Source organism: Corella eumyota, chromosome 4, assembly GCF_963082875.1.
Source record: "Corella eumyota chromosome 4, kaCorEumy4.1, whole genome shotgun sequence".
Classification (NCBI taxonomy): Eukaryota; Metazoa; Chordata; class Ascidiacea; order Phlebobranchia; family Corellidae; genus Corella; species Corella eumyota.
The window spans coordinates 1,158,970-1,180,663 of record NC_137493.1 but is presented as its reverse complement, the minus strand read 5'-3'; the positions used below and the strand labels follow the sequence as shown (position 1 = coordinate 1,180,663).

Below are 21,694 nucleotides of genomic sequence, written 5' to 3'. Positions count from 1 at the left end.
GTTATATAGTGGGACTTAAGGTTATGCAACTTGATTTCATATTAACATAAATGTTGTTGTAAGAGATTATATTTTAAATTTAGTAATTTTGGTGGCGTAGTTTCACAAATTTTTGTCGTGTGGTTAAAATTTTTGTCGTGTAGTTAGTCTGCAATCTAAGATTGAAACCCCTGTTTTAAAAGGGTTTTAATCTTAAATTGCAGGTTTTGTTATTCTTACTTCACAAGAATTGTTTTGGTTCACAGACCGAAAAATATATTTGTTTACAAAACAAAATATTAAGTGGATTTTTATCAATTTCTAATTAAAAATTATTCCTAATATTCAGTCAAATTTTTAGTAAAATATTTTAATTCAAAATTGTTGGAAAATGAATGTTGTAATTAAGATATAGTTCAAGTTTATGTCGCAATTTCCTTGTAATTAAACTTTTATTTAACATACCACCACCCTGCGGGCATTTAAGGCGAAATTTCTGCCAATTCATGATTTCAATTGTTATTGTTCTTGTGATGCAATAAATGCTTTGTAATAATAACAATCGTAATGCATAAAAGTCAAGTTGAGAAGTAACAATGCCCATTATGACAAAACACGTAATATAGTGAACATCACAATAAGGAAGATAGAAAGTCTTTATTTTAAAAGAATAGTTAAGAAAGTTTTAGCGAAATTTAATTAGTTTATAGAAGGGTTTCTTCTGGCGGTTGCCCTACTTTTTAATTATTACGTCCTAAAAGTTTAGTGTTAAGGTGTCGCGAAAGTGAAAATTGATCTATTTTTCACCTAAAACAAATAACATTCTAGAACTCACGACCTAATTGTTTTTTTCGCGCTTTAGCGTTATTTATAGTTAATTTTAAAAACTAAAAAAATTCAAAAATATAAATAATTATTTACTTGTTTGTTGAAAGAATTGAATTGTGACGTCACAACCGCGGGATTGTTTTAATAAGTTTGTTGGAAAACGACAGAGTCATCATGAGTGTTGGTTTAAGGAAAGTTTAATAAAACAAAACATGTTTGTGACGTCATAGTACATGATCACGTGTGATAAGAGCCGAGCCTTATATTTAAAACCAAGGATTAAGCAAATAAAGGAAATTTTGACACGAATTTAGATTAAAGTTTGTTTCACGAAAAAAAATTAATTAAAAATTTATTCTAAGTAAGAAAAGGTGAAAAGAATTGGAGAAGGAGATTTTTTATTTAGGTTTTTTAGGCATTATTAAAGTAAATAAATATGATATAGAATTAATATTACAACAATGCGACGGGAAAAGATGACAAAATCAATTTAATGATTTAAAACATGCCAAAAGTATTAATGTTTACATAAAGATTTTAAGTATGTTATGGCATGGTCACCAAACCCGCTTAATTATAAAACACTAAAATGTTTAACTTTAAATTATTTTATTTTATTCAGATATTTATTAAAAAAAGTTGACTACAAATTAAAATGGAAACTTGCTTGACTTTAAATTGTTTTATAAACCGGATACGCGGCAACAGCGCCACCACTACCACCACCATGGTTTTCATAGCAACTGATGACGTCACGACCCCGAATAATTCGACCTTAACTACGTCATCCTACAAAATACTCCTTCCAGTTTTGTTGATTATTGGGATTCTTGTAATCGTCGCTGTGGGGCTTATATTACACAGGTAAGCTTAACATTTTACTTCTGACGTCATAATCTCATGGTGACGTCACTTCCCGTTATTTTCTTTTGTTGAAAATAAATTTAATTTTTTTTTGCAGAATTGTGATTCGATTTGTTCGTAAAAGATGGAACTCTCGGGGTTCGAACCCGGACAGTACCGGGGACACCAGGGGAACCATCACCACGGTGAGTGGTGACGTAGAGAGTCCCCCTAGTTACCGACAAGTCCTAGCAACCATGGAAACCGGGGAACTCCCCCCTTCTTATTACCAGGTAAGTTTCTTAATAAAAAACATTTAAAAAGTTAAATTGTTCTTAAAATAATAAATGTTTATGACGTCATAGGTAATGACTGGAGTCGTAAACCTGGGGTTCGAAAGAGAAGAAAATCGCATACAAACCGATGGTGACGTCACCACTACTACGTCATCAGTCCCGACTGCCCCAGTTCCAAGCAGAGTTCAAAGCTTAACCAGGTCCAGTCGAGTTAGGCCATCAAATGAAGTCACGAGTACGTCATCAGTTGTCGAAAATATCGATGACATCATAGACTCGATATCTGTTCCGTCAGGGTTGAGTGAAACTCTCGAACGACATTCTTCTCTGAGGACAAACTCGACGAAAAACAAGCGGGGATTGTTACGTCATAATTTATCACAATCAATCGATTGTGTTGCTCCCAAAAATCAATCGTTAGGTGGCGAGGTTTTACCCGATGACGTCATTGCTCATAGTACCCCTGTCTGATAAAATAATTATGACGTAATATTTAAATTAATTTTTACGCTATACTAAGGTGTCGTGACGTCATATTTACTGTTTTATGACGTCATGTGTTGCCAGAGTTGCCTCAATTTTTTTAGTTTTTCTTTTTTCTTCAAATATTTTTGTAAAAATTCTTTTTTTAGGTCATCTTTATACGTTCTCTTGTCATATTGGTTCAGTTTTAACAATCATTTTTTACATTTTTAGGTAATTTTATGTACTTATGACGTCACAGACTAACTTCGTTTTTATTCCGCGCTTTTTGTTAACTTTTCTATGCATTTATTTAAATCAAAAAACAACAAAATATTTTCAATTTTTTAACAACTTTCATTTATTTTTGAATTGTTTTGGTTTAAATTAATTTCCATCGTTTTGTTATTGTTACCGAACAATCATCAGTTAACAATGAATAAACGGATGTGATAATATATTTCAATTATGACGTGTTAAATCGAAACATTGTGACGTCATTAACATAAACATTTAATAATTAAAATTAAGCTTTTGTTATCAGAATAATGTAAATTAAAATTTGGTAAAGTTTAATATTAAGTAATTAATATTTAAATTAGGGTTTTTTATTAAAAAAAAGATATTTTAGATAATATTCATCAACTTTTTATAAAAATATTTATTAAATTTATTCAACATTTTTTGTAATCAATAATTCGTCAAATTTCTTTAAATAATTGAACCCGGAGCAGCTTGCATTCGAGAATTGGTTGATTATTTATGCGCGACTTGTTAATTAGGCGAATAAAAATCGACGCTAATTAGTTGAGAATCTTACAGTTTGTTTCAGTGTTTTTACAGTGCAGCTACAGAACAAGTTAAATTTAAACAACCAAGTTACTTATTTTAGAAGTTTTGTTAAGATATGTATTTTTATTTATTTTATAGCACTAATTATGGCAATTAAAATCAAACAATAAAGTAAATTATGTTTTAACTGCTTGTATAATATTATATTAAACTTTTAAAAAGCTTTTTTAGCTATAATGAAGTTACAGCTATAAAACTTAATTTACATTTATGAATAGAGTTAAGCGAAAAACTGTCAGCCATTTTGTTTTAATGTATCTATGACGTCATAACTATATAAAAATCATAGATTTTAAACAATTTTTTAAATCTTTTTAGTTAAAAAATCAAAACAAAAAACTTTATTTTAATTTTTTTTATTAAATTACTAAAAATGAAATTCGTATTTTTTCTTCTTTTGTCTATGACGTCACTGGTACTTGGTGATGACGTATGTTACAAGTACGAACCATTGTATAACAACGCGACGGACTCGACAGCGATTAGTGTGGTCAGAATGATGTCATTGGAGATTTGTAAACTTGCAGGTCAATGTAAGGTCAAAGATCAGTCAAGCGAAAACAAGTAAAACATTTTTAAAAATTTTTTTTGATAATGCATTTTTTGTGACGTAACTTTATGACGCTTTTAACAGTTACTCTCACTCTTACGCAATGTGCCCCTTACCGTTACCCCAACCCTCACCCGAACCCACCATTTACCAACCTTCTAGAACTTTCTATCTTGCACCAACATTCGACTTCTCTTTGCAAAATCAAACTTTGAATAAAAGGTAATTTAATCTTAATTTCAATTTGGTTGCTTGTCATAGTTTGTTAGATTACTCACTACTAGTAGATAGCCTGCACAATGGACGAGATTTTAAGTAATATGGTCGCCAATCTCAACTAATATTTGCCTGTGATAATTTACATGCGCACCACAAACAGCAGTTTATTTATTTTGTAGGGCTACATATTAGACATTCCAATATATATCATCCACTAAGCTCGTTTATACATATAAAGATTATCTAGTTTATCAAATAAACTATTTTAATTAATATTGTTTCCAAAATCAAAGTCGGCAGTTTTTTTTAATCAAATTTTCGGTCTATTTTGAAATTACTTTTTTTCTGACCAGTTACCTAATTAATATTTCTTAAAAAGTGATATTTATAACCCTGCTTAAATAACTTGCTTTAGTGAAAAAATGCAATTTTATTTAACTTTTGTTTTTAGGTTTGAAATTTGTCCCAAAAAAGATGAAATTTACGCCGCAATGTGCTACGTAAACGATGATTGGTCAAACATGTGCCCACGTGACCAGAATAACGCCACTGATTGGTCGAGGTAAAGCTTGCAATTAATTAATTTTTTAATTAATGATATTCATTTAATTTTTTGTATTTTTATTTTTAAGCGATCGTTCGTTTTCGTCTTTAATGGAACAACCCGTTTGTTACGTCATGAAACGATCAATTGTAAATCGCGATGAAAATGGAATTTGTAACGACACAATCGCCCCACCAAAGGAGTTTTGTGACGTCATCAATGGATGTGAAAAGCTGTCTAAAAGGTAAAAACCCAAATCAAAATCAGTGTTCCCAAATAATTAAAAAATTGTAAATTTACAGGGCTGCCAACAAGAGCTTGATTCTTTTCCACTTCGATCAAGTTGAAAACACTTGTTTTGCTGACGAAGTTTCAGCGACGAAATTTTTAGCGGCAAAACAGAAAACTTGTCAAGTTTTGGACCAACATTTGGAAGCAGAATTACCAACTTGTCTTCGTCCTGTAAAGCACTTAAACGAAACCCAAATCCCGTTTTCACTTTATAGGATGTTTAACTCGGCTTTGCAACAATGTGTAGCCCGCTAGATGGCAATATTTTTTTTATGTTTATCCCCGAACGTTGATTTTTTGTTAAAGTTTTTGATTTTCTGTTTTTTTTTCACGTGATAACATTAAATAAACTGCTCTTTAATAAATTTAATTTTGTAAAAATTTTAATATTATTTTAAGGAAAAACTAAAAACGTTTTAATCTGGAATTAGGGGTCAATTGTTTTCAAATGACCGACAGCGTGGTGTAGTGGTAAGAACTCTTGCTACACCACACATGAGGTCGTGGGTTCAATCCCCATGATATCATGCTGTAGCGCCCTTGAGTAAGGCGCTATAAACGGTATGAACTCCTGCTGAGTCAGCACTTAATCAGTAGCATAATTATCGGGCAATTATAATCTATGATATCCCAAACTGTCAAAGACAACTCGAGGCTGGGTTGGAGTAACTGATGTTACTCTATGTTTAAGTCGCGCATTCGACTTTCCCACATCGGGGATAAAGATATATACAAAAAAAAATATATATATATATATATAAATAAAGAAAAATAATATAGAAATTAAAAATAAAAAAAAAATAATATTCCACCTCTACCCGCAGTGGTAGCCTCCTATAACGCTAGTATTCATGAAAGCACCGGGTATTCCCCGCACTACTTGCTGACCGGCCACAAGTTACGTCTGCCAGGCGATGCAGGAACGGGCTGTCCGACAGAAGCAACGCCATACAAGACACTAGTCGAGGACTTAAGCAAACGCCTAAAGTCAGCCCAAGACACTGCCCGTAAAACCATTATTGACACATACCAAAATCACATTCTTCAAAGCGCAATTTTACAAATAATAAGAAATTTTTTTTACCCCTAATTTACCCCAACTCTTTTTCAGGAAAACACCCTTAAATTTACACAAAAATTTGACCTAAGTAATGGTGAAATGTGTAAATTATTTATGATTATATCAAAAAAAAGTTTAAAATTTTTCCTTATAAAACTGCCTTTAAGTTGCCGCTAGTACCCAGACGATCATTATTTTAAATAATTTATTCTAACAATTTCATAAAATTGCATTTCAGCACAATTTAAATACAAATCAAACATATATAAATTAGGCACAAAATTTAAGGCAATATTTTTGTTGCAAATTAAAAAAAAACACAAATAAGTGCAAAAAATTATTAAACAGCAGTAACAGTAGTGACATCAGAATTATTTTTAATGAGGTCAACGTTATGACGTCACACAGTGTTGTTTGTTGAAAAGAAATTGTTAAATTTTTCCAACTCCAAGGCAGTCATTAATCTATTAAGGGCATAAATCTAAAAAATTAAATATTTATTTTAATATTAAAGAATTGAATGTTGAAAATATTTGCAGACATTGTTTTACAAATAATGTTAAAGTGTTGAACAAATAAAACTTTAAGACTTGAGCTTTAAATTAATTAAAAGTGGCATATTTATTATGCTACTTTACTTAAACAAATTAGACTTCTGTATTTAATTAAAATTTACTAAATAACACAATATGCTGGGTTTGGTGACCATGCCATAACATACTTAAAATCTTTATGTTAATATTAATATTTGTGGCATGTTTTAAATCATTAAATTAATCTTGTCATTTTTTCCTGTCACATTGTTGTAATATTAATTATATATCTTATTATTCACTGTCATTAATGCGCGAAAAACCCCCAAAAAAATTATTCAAACAGACCTTACAATTTTACTTAATAGAAATTAAATAAGGGATTTGAAATAAAATTTATTTATTAAATTTTTATTAAAAATTTTGCCTTTTTTCTTTGTTGGTATTTCTCTTCTTTCACCATCACTTTTTCCGCTTGCTTGCTTCTCAGTTGTCGAGCGTAGTTCTCTCTTCTTTTCTCATCCTCCCTCTTTTGTGCCACCCGGTGGTAATCGCTGCCATAATGGTGGATCAGGTTTAACCTTTCACCCAGTGAACCTTGTTTCTAATTGGGTAAAAAAATATTTAGCTTTTAAGCAAGTAGAAATATAAAATGATATAAGTTTAATAAAACAAAAGCAATATTTAATAAAACAAAAGCAAAGCTTCATTATTTTACATCCTATTAAACCCAATTCATATCATTTTATGTTTAATTTAATTGCCCATATTATGTTAATTGTTACTTGTTTAATTTTAGCTTATGTTTACCTTTTTTTCAAAGTCTATATTTCTTCTTATTAAATCTAAAAATAAATAATTCGAATATTAAAAAAATAATTAAAATACTACAAAACAAGACTTAGGCCTAATTATTTAAATAAAATTTAAAATTATTAATAATGTTAGAAATTTAACAAGAAAACAATTTTATTTTTAAAATATATTTTACATACCTTTTGGATAGGGAATGGAGGATAGCAGATTTGTTTTAGGGGGTGTTATATTTTCATTTAATGATTTTAAGGGGGTGGGTGGTAAAGTGATGCTATCTGACCTATGCTGATCCTTTGGCAAGGTCATGGGGTCAGGCCATGACCTTGTTTCCGTTAGCGACGTGTGTCGTAGCAGTTTAGAATTCTGTAATTTTACCGGTGGAGCAGGGGGTAGACTTAAAAATCGTTTCGTTGGAGTTTTAAGATCAACTGGACTTGTAGGTTTAAAGAAATTAGATTTCATAACAACTAAAGTCTTAGATTTTTCTAAGTTGTTAGCTTTAGACATATTAGTTGAGTAAAGAGGAAAACAAGAACTGAGGTTTTTCCTTAAAGGTAAAACCACTTCGCCCCGTCCTTTTTCATCGCTTGTTTTTGCTTTCTTTTTCGATGTCCCGGATTTTGATTTTCGCTTTGTCGCTGATTTTGTTTTCCTTTTTCCTGATTTTTTCCGCTTCGTTTTAGAGCGACTTGATTGTACTTTAGAGCGCAGGTAAATCTCATTTTCAATTGGTTTAAGGTTCTCATTTTTAATTTCTTTTTCATGAATCGACTCATTGTTAGTTACCAAAGTTGATAGTTTTGTTCTTGATGTAAACAATCTTTGATTATTTTTATCCTCAACTAAATTTTGACTCTCAGAAGTTTTGCAAAAAATGTCATTTTTAATTTCTTCTTGCCGTTTATACAAACTTTTTACATTGTTTTGATTAAGATCAACAAATTGTTGAACCGGTTTGTTGATCGACATACTTGTGACGTAACATTGTCGAGTCCTTATGTCGCTCAACGTTGGCAACAATTGATTAGAGCTCAACAACGTTGAATGGAAGTCCGGGATAACTGGCTTACCCAGTATTTTAACCCCATCCATTTTAGTTCATTATTTAACAAATAAACGCATGCATTTTATTACAAACATTTAAACTGGAACATTACACAAATATACATAGTTCTACTGTTAAAACAAAACAAAAAATAAATAAAATTTTTAATTTTTTGAAGAATCCACAATTAAATTTACTGTTATATCCAGTTAGTTATATAAATGTACCACCAAATTGTAAGTAAAGTCCATAAAATATAAAAAAATATTTATTTTTAATATTAACTTTAATTTTATCCAGTTTAAAATGCGCAGTTTAAAAGCAATCAAAAATGTAAAATCTACAAATTTAATTCAATTTTCTACTATATCCTATTCTGGCTTATAACAAGCTTAAAGTCTAACAAATTTAAATACATTTTAGTTTTAAACAAGCCTATTAGCATCCACTTTAAAACACTTTCATTTTCACAGAGTAAACAGTACCAAGTACTTCAGACTTTTGTACTTGAAATTATCAACAAACAATTTAAGTTGCACTTGGGGTCGCGTAACCTGTAGTCATGGAGATGGAGGTAGTAAAATTGCGCTAGATGTGGTGGGCAATGTATCTGGTGATGGTTTGTTTAGTATACTAATAAAATGCTCAAAAAAATTTTATTTTTTATAATTTTAAAATAAGAAATATTTCAAAAAGATTAATTACAAAAAAGTTATAAAAATTTTATTATAAGACATTTTTAATATTTTTTTATTGAGGACAAACTAAAATTTGTTTTAGGTCATAATCTTTGTTCTACTAAAGCACGTGGTAAACTTATAAAAACAAAAACAAACGAAAGTAACAAAAGAAATTTATAAAAATGAAATTAAAAGGATTTTTAATCGGTTTCTGTCTTTTATTTTTGATCTACAAATGTAGTGCAAGTGAATCTACCGAAATCAAAGATAAAGACGAAGGTACTAACTATTTTAAAAGTTTTTTAAAAATTAAATTTTGCATTTGTTATTTTAAAATATTCTATTCTAAAATTTTTATTTTTTTTGTAATTTGTTCTTTTTAAAAAAACGAATTTTAGAACTTAAAGAAGATTGTGGATGTGGAGACACGAATCGAGAAAAGAATGAGGATAAACAGACACCTGAGGGACAAATCGAGGATAAACACGATGAAGATGAAGATGATGAAGATGGTGAGATAATGGTTGAAGAGGAGGATGATTTTAAACCAAAAGTTGAAAAAAAAGTTAAACGTTTAACTGAGGTAAAAAATTATTTTTTTTTCAAATTTTATTTCTAAAGCTATGTTTTTAACTATGTCATTTCATGTTCTATGCATATTGTTTACTGGCACCTCTGTCTGAAGAACTCTAGGGTTTTGCTAAATATATACAATGTAAATTACCTTCAAATTCAAATTGATATTGCGTTAATTTTACTGATGTTGAAAAGTTGTGACCAATTAAAATATTTTATTTGGCATAAATTGTTCAAAAAATTTTCAATTGTGTAAATCTCTGAAGTACAAAATTTTAGTTCTGCAGTATAGCTCATTCACATATTAAAATTTAAAGAGTAATAACACATGTGATTTAGTCCTCTTGTAACTTAGTTTAAAACCATTTACCGTACATGTAAGATTATTATAATACAACTAAAACTATATCCAAATTTCAGGGTTTAACTGGCAATGTAAAACTAGCTTCAGAGCTTATACAAATCGATGATCGAAGATTTAATGAAATGGGATTCGTCCCAGCTGGGGATTTTATTATGGGGACTAATGAGGAACTTACCCATGATGGGGAGGGCCCTGAAAGAAGGTAACTTTATTGAACTAATTTATCAAATAAACTTGGCTATATTACGTTTTGTTATCATATACGATTTATGTACTGAACTTATAAATCTTAATCTATAAATATTGGGTTTTACTAATTACCACATAGGACTACACAGGACGCGTTGATTGTTTATTTGGGTATAATGTCATTGAACTAAAAACCTAAAAGTCCTGTGTGGCCCGGTGTTGTAATAGAAAAACCGATAAATATGTTTAAAAAGAACACTTAAATATATATATAATTACCTATTAGGTTGCATGTCATAGACTATAAAATATACATCAAACAAACATAAACACATAATTTACAAGAATCTTTTTTATAAATATTCACAGAGTTACTCTAAAAGCATTCTACATGGACAAATACGAGGTCAGTAATATCGACTTCGCCCATTTTGTCTCGGAAACAAATTTTAAAACTGAAACTGAGGGTTTCGGGAATTCGTTTGTCCTCGAGAATTTGTTAAGCAAAGAAACATTATCGAGGATAAACCAACAGGTTGCTAGCTCTCCTTGGTGGCTGCCTGTGGAAGGAGCTGATTGGTTGCATCCTGAAGGACTCGATTCCAACATTAAAGACAGGTTAGTTTAAGTTTTAAATTTTTTTTTAAGGTAATTAAATAAAATATTATTTTAAAGGTTTTTATATAGCAATTTTTTCCCAACAGTTGTTAAATTTGAAAAAATTGGTTAATTTTTGATAGTATAATATAAGTTAAAATACGTTCTATAACACTTCTTATAGTGCTTTTAACAAACTTTAAAATCAATTAAACTTTATTATTTAACATTTTAAACAGTACAGGCATATTAGTTAATTAAACACACAACTTATAAAGGAAATTGTTGTTTAAATTTGATACCACATTTCCACTTAAAGTTTATTGCTAAACATATATACCTAGTGGTCTGTGTCATTATTTAGTTTACAGTTTTTGGGTTTACTAGGGCACTTAGTATTTTAACAACACAAAACAACTTAGCTAAAAAAAAGACTTTACAAAAAAAACACAAAAGTTATGTTAAAGAAAATGTATATAAAATATTACTAAATAATATGTTAAATATTCTTACAAAAAGAAGTCAAGTTTTTATTTCTTTAGAATTAACATTTTCTTATTTTATTTTAGTAAAATAATTTTTAGTTTTCTAAAATTGAGATTAAAATCCTAGGGCTAATGCTAAATATAGTAAATTATTTCACAACTAAATTATAATCCTTTTATATTGAAATTTATATTATATTACAAATACTTTATCACCTTTTCAGATTGGACCACCCTGTAGTTCATGTGTCTTGGAAAGATGCAACTTCATACTGTAAGTGGGCGGGGAAAAGGCTTCCAACAGAAGCTGAGTGGGAGAAAGGGAGCAGAGGGGGTCTGGAGGGGAAGTTATTTCCATGGGGCAACAAATTAATGCCCCAAAAACAATTTAGGTAAATTTTTTTGAAAATTTGAAGTTGTTTTTTTTTGGTAAAATTTTGGTTTTGATATGACAAAGATAAGTTTTACTAAAATATTATTGTCTAGTTATTATACAGTTATTTTAACACTAAATTAATATTTTACTACCCAAAGCTAAATCACGAAAACTGCAATTTAAGTGGAACAGTATGAACTCCTGCTAAGCCAGGACTTAATTAGTAACTTAAATATCGGGCAATTATAATTTATAATATTCCAAAACTGTCAAAGGCAACTCAAGACTGGGTCGGGGTAACTGTTGTTACTCTATGTTAAAGTTGCCCATTCGACTTTCCTACATCGAGGATAAAAATATTTTTTAAAAAATAGGTAAAATAAAACTGCATTCTTTAAACATAATATAATTATACATTTAAAAATGTTGTATACACCAAATAAATGTTTTTCTACAGGGTGAATATCTGGCAGGGTGAATTCCCTAAAATAAACACGGGTAAGGATGGGTACAAGGCCACAGCCCCTGTTGATAGTTACCCCCCGAACAACTACGGGCTTCATAATACTGTGGGTAACGTGTGGGAGTGGGTGAGGGATTGGTATAGCACGGAACATAGCGAAGATCCAGTCACCAACCCAGTAAGTGGAATATATTGTTATTTTATTTTTTATTCCTATTTTCAATGTGGAAAGGTTGACCGCAGAGTCTAATTATAACATTTGTTACCCTTGGGTTAAAATAGTAAACCGGCAGCATGGTGTAGTGGTAAGAACACTTGCTACACTACACATGAGGTCGTGGGTTCAAACCCCAATGCTCTTATGCTTTAGTGCTCTTGAGTAAGGTGCTATAAATGGTATAAACTCCTGCTGAGTTTTTTAAACAACATTCTACTTATTGGGCAATTAAAATCTATAATATCTTAAACTGCCACAGGTAACTCGAGACTGAGTCTGAGTAACTGATGTTACTCTATGTTAAAGTCGTGCATTTGACTTTTCCACATCGAGGATAAAGATATATACAAAAAAAAGTAATTATGTTTCTTTACACTTGATGTTTAATAGCCAACTTAACATACAATCATAGAGTAACATTGTTACCCTGACCCAGTCTTGGGTTGAACTAGTTTTATTATTTCTTTACTCTTAATAGTATAAGGCTGACTTTACAGTCTAATCAAAAGCAACTTCTGCTTTCTTAAGGTTTATTTTGTTGGGCATTGTTGGTCAAATCAAATTAACAGATTATTAAACTTAAATGTTGTGTTTGACAAATGTTGGAATAATTAACACTGCAAGTTTTTTTTCTTATTATAGAAAGGACCAGCTAAAGGTAGTGTAAAGGTGAAGAAAGGTGGTTCTTACATGTGTCATAAGGTAAACAATAAGTTCATTCTATGTTAAACTAAAATTTTTAACTTAGTTTTTATAAATAACATTTTTATTGAAGATATTTTAAAGACAAAAAAGCTGGTAACCTTATAGGTTTATTAAAATTTATATTTAACTCTTATTTAAAAAAAAATAAGACTAATCTTTACAGTTATGCTCTTTGTTTAGTACATTTCTTCTAATTATAGCTAAGTTTTTTTTTTTTTTTTGTATATATCTTTATCCTCGATGTGGGAAAGTCGAATGCGTGACTTAAACATAGAGTAACATCAGTTACTCCGGCCCTGTCTCGAGTTGCCTGTGGCAGTTTGGGATATTATATATTTAAGTATTTATATCGATAATATTATTTATACATTTTCATAACAAAAATTGTAATCAAATATTTTTCTTTTCTTTCAACAGAAAGTTTGCTACAGATACAGATGTGCAGCCAGAAGTGAGAATACTCCAGATAGTTCAGCAACAAACCTGGGGTTCAGATGCGTGGCCGACACTTTACCTAGTTATTTAAATAATCATGATGAACTATAAAAAAGTGTCTACCATGTCTAAGTAGAAAAGTGTCTAAAATTTATTAGTAAAAATATGACTATTTTATTTTGGTAAAATTAGTAGCCTTTAACATAATTATTTAAAATTATAAAAAGGTGAATAAATTATTTTTTTATATTTTATTCTTTTTTTAATTTAAGTAAATTTCTGAATCATTTTTGCCTAAAAAGCTATTTTTAAAATTATTTAATTAGGTTTGCTTTTGCGTTTAGAATATATTTTAATTAATTTTATGCACTTTTTTGCTGTGTCTGTTTTAAATAATACCAAATGTATTTATTTAACTTCAAATGTTTATTATTACATCTCGTTTCTGCTAATATGCAATAGAGTTTAATACTAACAAATTTATAGAATATTGTGTATATATATTTTTGTTTTTGAAGCCACATTGTAACCAGAAATTTAATTTTTCATTTATCCAGGTTTAAATTAGGATTAAATATTTAAAAATGTGAAATATTGTAAAGTTATGGTAGCTAGGATACCAGTGATCAAGATTTACTGCAGGAAATGTGGAACCCTACTTTTAAGATACTTGAAAAGGGGATCAGGTTGTTACTTTATTCTAGATTTATTTTCCTTAATGTTGAAAGGTCAACTTTTTGGTATAAACACAAAGTAACATTTGTTACCCTGATCCAGTCTCGAGTTAATTTTTTTTTTGGATGTTCATGATTATAAATGACAGATTGGTTTTGGGCTCGGCAACCGTTTTTCTTTACTTAAGAGCACTACATTATAAAAGCAGTGAGGATCGAACTCAGGACCCTATGTAGTAAAGCCAAGTGTCACTGATTTTTGTAAATTTGTTATTGTTTAAAAACATGTTTGGTGATATTTGTATCTTCTACCGGCAGCGTGGTGTAGTGGCAAGAACACTTGCTACACCACACATGAGGTCATGGGTTTAATCCCCACTGATCTTATGCTGTAGCGCCCTTGAGTAAGGCGCTATAAACGGTATAAACTTTTGCTGAACCAGCACTTAATCAGCAGCATAATTATCGGGCAGTTATAATTAATAATATCCCAAACTGCCACAGGCAACTCGAAACTGGGTCAGTGTAACAAATGTTACTCTATGTTTAAGTCGCGCATTCGACTTTCCCACATTGAGGATAAATTTATATACAAAAAAGAATCTCCAATTTTTCTTGTGTTGATTTTTTAAAATTCTTTTAATTCCAAGCAATGGAAATCAAACTTCGAATCTTATATTAAAACACTGGTTTTTAGGTTTTAAGTTTGATTCCCGCTACTTTTATGATATTTTTCATTTAACTTTTAGGCACTCTACAAAAGTGTTACGATCACAAAATAGTGAAAGATCTGACGTCAGACAAAGGGGTGTGTCCGACCTGCCAGTCAACATTCGGACGACCGACTGTCATCAAGCAATTGCCAGCTTTAAAAATTGTGGGAGGCAAGGTCTTCTGGAGATAAAGAAACAAATAATAGGTAAAATTAATTTTTAATTTTTTTTGAATTATTTGTTAAAAATAGAAATAAATGTTTTTTATTAAACAAAAACTGCGTTTATTTTAAAATTATGTTAATTAAAATAAAATTAATTAAAATATAGAAAACCAATGGAATTCTCGTGAGAAGGAAAAAAGTTTTGTTAAAAAATTTGATCGAGAATTATTAAAGATTCTACTGGAAAAAAATTTTCACAATGAAAAGGAAAAAATAATAGAAAATTTTGGCAAATCTCAAGGTAAATATAATTAAATAACTCTAAAGCTTTGTGTAAAATTTTTAGTGTATTTTTAGAAGTTAAGTATTAGCTTTATATTTTATTAATTTTTTATGATTCATGTTAGTCGTGTGGCGTGGTGTGGTGGTTTGAACTCTTGGGAAACACTTTACCACATGAGGTCGTGGGTTTAATCCTTACTGCTTTCACGCTGTAGCATTCTTGAGCAAGGCTCTATAAACCTTTATAAATGGTGAGCCAATCTCTAATCAGCAGCTTAATTTTTGGGCAATTATAATCAACAGTATTTCAAACTGGCAAATGCAACTTATGACTGGATCAGAGTAACAAGTGTTACTCAATGTTTAGGTCAAAAAGTTTTTTCACATTAAATAAATATAAAAAAAGATTTCACAAATTTTTATTGTTTATTTTCCAGATTTTTCCTGGAGTGCAGAACTCCGCCGACAATTATGTGAAGTGTTTCGGTTCACTGAGTTTCGACCCTTTCAACTCGAGGTCATGAACTCAAGTTTACAAGGTAATGATGTCATCGTAGTCATGGAAACAGCTGGAGGGAAAAGTTTATGTTTTCAACTTCCAGCTTTGATATCAACAGGTGGAGAAAAGTTGTTTTGATTAAATTAAAAAAATGTTTGAGTAAATTAAATGTTATGTTAATTGTGTAGTATAAAATACTTTTGAGGTGCTCTAAGTCATTACTTTAGGTCTTGAGTTTGATTTTATCTGCTCTTATATTATTTTTTGAACTGCTTTTAATTTTAACTACTTCTTAAAGCTGTTTTAAGTAAGAGGTAATTATAGTACCCACTTCCATTGATCCCAAAAACTGTATCAGCAAATCATAAACAGTTTATATTAACGGCTTAAATTCATTTTCTAGTAAATAAAACATTTGAGCATAAGTCATACAATTTACTCTTAAGTTAGATTATGGGTCACAATTTCAATCAAACTTAATTTAAATTTGTTGCAGGTTTCACCTTAGTGATTTGTCCTCTAATATCACTTATGGAAGACCAGGTTTTTAATTTAAACAAACTTGGAGTAAGTGCCAGAATGTTGACTGCTGAGACTTCCCAGGTAAACATTATTATCACTTTAATATGGGATTAACTTTATTTAATTATTGAATGTTTTTTTTAATATGGGATTATTAGAATTATTTTTTAAATTAGAGTATTTAATTCAGAAATTTTTTTTTACGAAGTTTACTAAAATTGTTGTTGTTCTTGACAATGTGTTAATCTAAAATGAGATCAGTAACTTTATTTTTTCTTTTTAGGAAGAAAATTTTGAGATAATGAACTTAATTGAAGAAAGTTCTTCTGAGTTAAAACTACTTTATGTTACCCCTGAAAAACTAACAAAAAACAAAAAGTTTTTGAAACAAGTAAGACTTCATTTAGTTTTAATTTTATATAACTATATCCTAATGTAAACTTATTTGATTTTTGATTTATTTTAACCAAGTAGAAATTTTAAATAAATCATGATGTTCAGTTGTCAGCGAGTTATAAAAGAGGATACTTATCAAGAATTGTAATCGATGAATTTCACTGCATCAGTGAATGGGGGAATGACTTCAGACCTGGTTGGTGGATTTAGTAAATTTTGTTAATTTATTTCTTATTAAATAATTGTTTAATTTGTAATTTCAATGGAATGGTTTTATTAAATTTTTAATATTTCAAGGTGATAAATTCATTACAGTATTTATTTTGATTATTATTTTTTGGTATATTAGGTTACAAAGCATTAAGTTTGTTGAAAGAAAACTTTCCTAAAACACCGATAATGTGTTTGTCTGCAACCTCAACTAATAAAGTAGGTTTGGAATTATTTTGAGTTTTGATTCACTTATTTATCCTTGATGTAAAAAGGTCGACTTCACGACCTAAACATAGGGTAACAACAGTTACCCTAACCCAGTTTCGAGTTGCCTTTGACGGTTTGGGATATTATTGTTTGTAATTGCACAGTAAATAAGTTTTTGATTAAGTGATGGCTCAGCATACTGTTTATAGCACCGTACATGAGGGCACTACAGCATAAGAGCCATGGGGATTAAACCCAGGTCGTCATGTTGTAAAGCTGAGTATTCTAACTGCTACACCAAGCTGCCGATTTGTATTGGCAAAAATGACTAAATTTGGTGATAAAAATAAATTTAATTCTGTTTCTATAAATTTTTAAATCAAGTTTTGAAGGACAAAAATAAATTTTCGTTTAATTTTTGATTTTTTACAATTGCATTTTTAGATTATTGAAGACACAAAATTAATTCTAAATATTCCAAAATGTTTGGTTTTCAAATCAACTAATCTTCGATTAAATTTATTTTATGACGTTCGAACGAAACCAATGAACCATAAAGATGTGGTTTACGACATCACAAAAATTATCAAACACCATTTTCAAAATCAGTCAGGTAAAAAAATAAATAATTAGATGATTATTGATTAATTAGCAAACTGGCATTTTGGGGCATTTTTTTCCTGAGTTTTGGCATATTTTTATACTTATTATTTATATATGATATACTTTTTTTTTTTTTGATATACTTTTGTATATATCTTTATCCTCGATGTGGAAAGGTCATATTTAAGACCTAAACATAAAGTAACATCAGTTACTCCAACCTAGTCTCAAGTTGCCTTTAGCAGTTTGGGATATTATAGATTATAATTGCCGCTGATTAGGTCCTGGTTTAGCAAATATTTGTACCATTTATAGCGCCTTACTCAAGATGCCGTAGCCATAAGAGCAGAGGGAATAGAACCCACAACCTTGCGTGGTGTAGTAAATGTTTTATTATCGTATTTATAACAACATGTTTTTATTCAGGAATAATATATTGTGTTTCAAGAAGAAATTGTACGGATGTGAATAATTATTTAATAAAACAAGGAATAAAAAGTGAAATTTATCACGCTATGCTAAGTCCTCAAGATAAAACTCAAATTTATCAGGACTGGAAAAACAATAAAATACAGGTTTGTAGTTTATGGATTTTCATTTTTTGCTCTATTTAAATCTTAAATTTTTTTTTTGTATATATCTTTATCCTCAATGTGGGAAAGTCGAATGCGCGACTTAAACATAGAGAACATCAGTTACTCCGACCCAGTCTCGAGTTGACTGTGGTAGTTTGGGATATTATAGAGACCATAATTGCCCGGTAGTTATGCTGCTGATTAAGTGCTGGTTCAGCAGGGGTTTATACCATTTATAGCGCCCTACTCAAGGGTGCTACAGCATGAGATCAGTGGGGATTGAACCCACAACCTCACGTGTGATGTAGCAAGTGTTCTTACCACTACTCCATGCTGCCGGATATATAATTACAATACTAAAATATGCTGTTATGTTGCTGACATCTTTTAAATTAACTTATTATTAATGTTTACACTCAGGTAATAGTAGCAACTGTAGCTTTTGGGATGGGAATCGATAAACCTGATGTGAGATTTGTGATTCATCATTCCATCAGCAAATCAATGAATAATTACTATCAGGTACTTTAACTTGTGTACATTTACTTAAATCTAGATTACAGTGTGTGTTATATTTATTTGGTTTGTTTTATATGTTATATTGTTGGCTAACTTATAAAACCTTGTAGCTCAAAAAAGAGTTTTTGTTTATATAGCCTATAAGGAAACATTTGACATTTTCTTACTTTGGCTAATATGCATAATTTTTAATTTTAACTTTATTTTTAATCACATAACCTTGCAAAATACCAAGATACAACCTTTAATGTTTTTTATTTTTTTTTTAAATTTAAAAATACGAAGTTTGTTAAAGGTAAAAAAGTCACATAATAAATTAAAACTTTATTATTACTTACGAATCGTGTATAAGTCTGAATTTTGGCATATTACAAGTTACAAGTTTCTAAAAGTGAGGCGGAAAAAATTTAAAATTTAATTTACTTGAGTATGCAGTAAATACAGTGTGTTAAATGTTTATTTTTTTTAACTCTCCAGGAATCAGGAAGAGTTGGAAGGGATGGAAAACCGTCTCTTTGTCTTCTTTATTTTGGATTTAACGATGTTTTTAAAAGATTAAATTCAACCCAAAGCAAACCAGGGCCTGAGTTTATGGAAATATTAGATTATTGTTTACCAACAAACCGGTTCGTTTTTAATTTTAACAACAATTAGAGTTAAGTACTGGCAGCATGGTGTAGTGGTAAGAACACTTGCTACACTACATAAGGTCGTGGGTTGAATCCCCACTGCTCTTATGCTGTAGCGCCTTTGTGTAAGGTGCTATAAACGGTATGAACTTCTGCTGAGCCAGCACTTAATCAGCAGCATAATTATCGGGCAATAATATTCAAAAATATCCTAAACTGCCAAAAGCAACTTGAGACTGGGTCGGGGTAACAGTCTTATTCTATGTTAAAGTAAATGATTCATTAAATAGGGTATGCTATGTTTTTATTTAACTTTTAGTATTTTAAAAAATGTAATACTAATTTTGTCAAAATTCCGATTTTTAAAGAAATTTTATTTTTTTCAGATGTAAGCATTCTAATAAAGTTTTTAACTTAGATTTAAATATTAAGGAAAAATGTAAAGAAATGTGCAACGCATGCACTGGGTTGCAAGGTAAGGAAATACTTTATTTAAATTTTTTTATTTAATTTTTTTAAAGTTTTGGTAAAAAGTTTAAAAGATGGCAAATAAATTTTTTCTTCTTATCAAGACAATTAAATTTTAATTAATTTGACTAATTACTTTTAATTAATAATTAATCAAATTTAATTTTTAATGCAAAATTATTTTTTTGTTTTATTTTTTTGTAGAAATTCGAAATCATGATGTCACAGAAGTATGTCACGCTCTTTTGGATGTTGTTCGATCAAGCGAAAAACACGTGACTGCCATCCAGCTCGTTACCATGACAACCTCAAATCGAGGACAAACTAAAAACAAGAAAATATTTCAGAAGTTTACGAAAACTCAAATCCAGATGATTATTCTAAATATGATAAAATCTAACATTTTAAGGTATTTTTGTTTTAAATATGTATTTTTATTATTGGGAAAATAAATTTTAAGAATTAGTTTTTTGAATATATTTTTATCCTCGATGTGGGAAAGTCGAATGCGCGACTTAAACATAGAGTAACATCAGTTACTCCGACCCAGTCTCGAGTTGCCTGTGGCAGTTTGGGATACTATTGATTATAATTGCTTGATAATTAAGCTGCTGATTAAGTGTTGGCTTGTTGGAGTTCGGAGTTCATAACATTTATGGAGCCGTACTCAAGGGTGCTACAACATGAGAGGAGTGGATTTATTTCTAATTTTGTTTAATTATTTTATTTAACAATTATTTTACAATCTTGATTTTAGAATCAAGTTAACCAATGGGAAGTCACGAAAATACAGTTACGTCATACCTGGTTGTGATGTCATCAATCGGCAGTTGACCTTTCTTTTACCCGAAGCAGTCGAAGTTTGCAGTGATGACGTATACGAGCAAAAGTTCAAAAGAGGTCAACCTAAAAGTTCCAAAATAAAATCACGTGATCATACTTTTGTCAGTAGTGACGTCATTAAAACCTGTACTTCGGTCTTGCCACGTGATCCCGTGACGTCATCTCATTCGCCAAACTTAAAGCTATCATTGGTGTCGATGACGTCACAAATTAGTCCAACCAATTGAGAGTTGTGAAAACGTCATCGTGACGTAATTTTTTACTTTTTGTGACGTCATTTTCTCCTTTTTTACCAACTCTTATTACTGCGAAAATTATTTCTTTACTGCCATTAATTTTTTTCACTGCCTTTATGTTTTTTAATAAAATATTCCTCATTTTAGTATATATTTAAATTAACCCATTAAAAAAGGTATATTTGCTTGATGACAAATTTATTAAATTGTGTGGGATTTTGTCTACACTGCTGCCCATAGCATTAAAAGTTACGCGAATTAAAGTAAAAGTTTGCGTTTGTATACAAATACAATTTTAATTTGAATATATTTAAAATCGGAAGCTGTAGATTGGATAAAACACTAAATGAATGAGTAAGTTGTAAACATTATAAATTAAAACTTAAAAAAAATGTGGTAGATATTTTTTATACATTAAAATTGCTGGGGTTAAATAAAAGAGAACTTTAAACTAAGGTTAGTTTTCTATGATTAAATCCTAAACAATCGACTTGAAATCGTTAAAAAACATAAAGGCATTTATGTTTTGCAATAATTTCTGCAGTAATAAGAGTTGGTATAAAAAGTAAAAAATGACGTCACGGTGACGTTTTCACAAATAAATAAATATGGTTAAATCATAAACAAAGGGGTTGAGATCGTTTTCATTGACTTTTACTTTTTGAACAACTAACAGCATTTAAATTGGGTTTAAATAAATACTTGTATTTTTCAAGTGCCTAAGATCTACAATTAAACAACATTGA

At 29.9% G+C, this 21,694-nt stretch overlaps 5 protein-coding genes across 5 annotated transcripts; 4 read left to right on the top strand and 1 right to left on the bottom strand.

The window, feature by feature from the left end:
* Window positions 1-1,436: 1,436 nt before the first annotated feature.
* Window positions 1,437-2,706, top strand: LOC145751027 (uncharacterized). Its single transcript, XM_082567096.1, has 3 exons — window positions 1,437-1,671; window positions 1,769-1,943; window positions 2,016-2,706. The coding sequence occupies exons 1-3, from the start codon at window positions 1,463-1,465 to the stop codon at window positions 2,415-2,417; spliced, it is 786 nt and encodes a 261-aa protein (XP_082423222.1). The 5' UTR covers window positions 1,437-1,462; the 3' UTR covers window positions 2,418-2,706.
* A 1,207-nt stretch (window positions 2,707-3,913) lies between these two features.
* LOC145749710 (uncharacterized) lies at window positions 3,914-5,119 on the top strand. Its single transcript, XM_082565548.1, has 4 exons — window positions 3,914-4,032; window positions 4,481-4,591; window positions 4,662-4,817; window positions 4,876-5,119. Exons 1-4 carry the CDS (start codon window positions 3,914-3,916, stop codon window positions 5,117-5,119), a joined length of 630 nt encoding a protein of 209 aa, XP_082421674.1.
* A 1,088-nt stretch (window positions 5,120-6,207) lies between these two features.
* On the bottom strand, window positions 6,208-8,444 carry LOC145751010 (uncharacterized). The gene is made up of 4 exons (XM_082567078.1): window positions 7,453-8,444; window positions 7,268-7,302; window positions 6,885-7,061; window positions 6,208-6,405 (listed from the first exon to the last, which is right to left on the bottom strand). The coding sequence occupies exons 1-4, from the start codon at window positions 8,363-8,365 to the stop codon at window positions 6,325-6,327; spliced, it is 1,206 nt and encodes a 401-aa protein (XP_082423204.1). The 5' UTR covers window positions 8,366-8,444; the 3' UTR covers window positions 6,208-6,324.
* Window positions 8,445-9,146: 702 nt separating this feature from the next.
* On the top strand, window positions 9,147-13,596 carry LOC145749640 (formylglycine-generating enzyme-like). Its single transcript, XM_082565466.1, has 8 exons — window positions 9,147-9,277; window positions 9,397-9,581; window positions 9,995-10,140; window positions 10,497-10,745; window positions 11,434-11,601; window positions 12,043-12,226; window positions 12,908-12,967; window positions 13,388-13,596. The coding sequence occupies exons 1-8, from the start codon at window positions 9,181-9,183 to the stop codon at window positions 13,514-13,516; spliced, it is 1,218 nt and encodes a 405-aa protein (XP_082421592.1). The 5' UTR covers window positions 9,147-9,180; the 3' UTR covers window positions 13,517-13,596.
* A 366-nt stretch (window positions 13,597-13,962) lies between these two features.
* On the top strand, window positions 13,963-21,034 carry LOC145750418 (ATP-dependent DNA helicase Q1-like). Its single transcript, XM_082566455.1, has 15 exons — window positions 13,963-14,091; window positions 14,829-14,998; window positions 15,123-15,257; window positions 15,676-15,855; window positions 16,234-16,340; window positions 16,543-16,650; window positions 16,761-16,851; window positions 17,005-17,084; window positions 17,520-17,688; window positions 18,105-18,253; window positions 18,674-18,775; window positions 19,250-19,398; window positions 19,788-19,876; window positions 20,074-20,278; window positions 20,627-21,034. The coding sequence occupies exons 1-15, from the start codon at window positions 14,051-14,053 to the stop codon at window positions 20,937-20,939; spliced, it is 2,088 nt and encodes a 695-aa protein (XP_082422581.1). The 5' UTR covers window positions 13,963-14,050; the 3' UTR covers window positions 20,940-21,034.
* Window positions 21,035-21,694: the final 660 nt, after the last annotated feature.

What these genes read in the sequence shown, in the direction of transcription:
- LOC145749710 (XM_082565548.1), top strand. Translation starts at nt 3,914, where the DNA reads ATGTGCCCCTTACCGTTACCCCAACCCTCACCCGAACCCACCATTTAC. An exon ending in AACGCCACTGATTGGTCGAG is followed by an intron (nt 4,592 to 4,661) that starts GTAAAGCTTGCA and finishes TTTATTTTTAAG; the next exon opens with CGATCGTTCGTTTTCGTCTT. An exon ending in TGTGAAAAGCTGTCTAAAAG is followed by an intron (nt 4,818 to 4,875) that starts GTAAAAACCCAA and finishes GTAAATTTACAG; the next exon opens with GGCTGCCAACAAGAGCTTGA.
- LOC145750418 (XM_082566455.1), top strand. Translation starts at nt 14,051, where the DNA reads ATGTGGAACCCTACTTTTAAGATACTTGAAAAGGGGATCAG. An exon ending in CCATTTTCAAAATCAGTCAG is followed by an intron (nt 17,689 to 18,104) that starts GTAAAAAAATAA and finishes GTTTTTATTCAG; the next exon opens with GAATAATATATTGTGTTTCA. An exon ending in ATAAAATCTAACATTTTAAG is followed by an intron (nt 20,279 to 20,626) that starts GTATTTTTGTTT and finishes TCTTGATTTTAG; the next exon opens with AATCAAGTTAACCAATGGGA.
- LOC145751027 (XM_082567096.1), top strand. Translation starts at nt 1,463, where the DNA reads ATGGAAACTTGCTTGACTTTAAATTGTTTTATAAACCGGATACGCGGC. An exon ending in GTGGGGCTTATATTACACAG is followed by an intron (nt 1,672 to 1,768) that starts GTAAGCTTAACA and finishes TTTTTTTTGCAG; the next exon opens with AATTGTGATTCGATTTGTTC. An exon ending in TCCCCCCTTCTTATTACCAG is followed by an intron (nt 1,944 to 2,015) that starts GTAAGTTTCTTA and finishes ATGACGTCATAG; the next exon opens with GTAATGACTGGAGTCGTAAA.
- LOC145749640 (XM_082565466.1), top strand. Translation starts at nt 9,181, where the DNA reads ATGAAATTAAAAGGATTTTTAATCGGTTTCTGTCTTTTATTTTTGATC. An exon ending in GATTCCAACATTAAAGACAG is followed by an intron (nt 10,746 to 11,433) that starts GTTAGTTTAAGT and finishes TCACCTTTTCAG; the next exon opens with ATTGGACCACCCTGTAGTTC. An exon ending in ATGCCCCAAAAACAATTTAG is followed by an intron (nt 11,602 to 12,042) that starts GTAAATTTTTTT and finishes GTTTTTCTACAG; the next exon opens with GGTGAATATCTGGCAGGGTG.
- LOC145751010 (XM_082567078.1), bottom strand. Translation starts at nt 8,365, where the DNA reads ATGGATGGGGTTAAAATACTGGGTAAGCCAGTTATCCCGGACTTCCAT. An exon ending in CTCCATTCCCTATCCAAAAG is followed by an intron (nt 7,303 to 7,452) that starts GTATGTAAAATA and finishes ATTTATTTTTAG; the next exon opens with ATTTAATAAGAAGAAATATA. An exon ending in ATATAGACTTTGAAAAAAAG is followed by an intron (nt 7,062 to 7,267) that starts GTAAACATAAGC and finishes TTACCCAATTAG; the next exon opens with AAACAAGGTTCACTGGGTGA.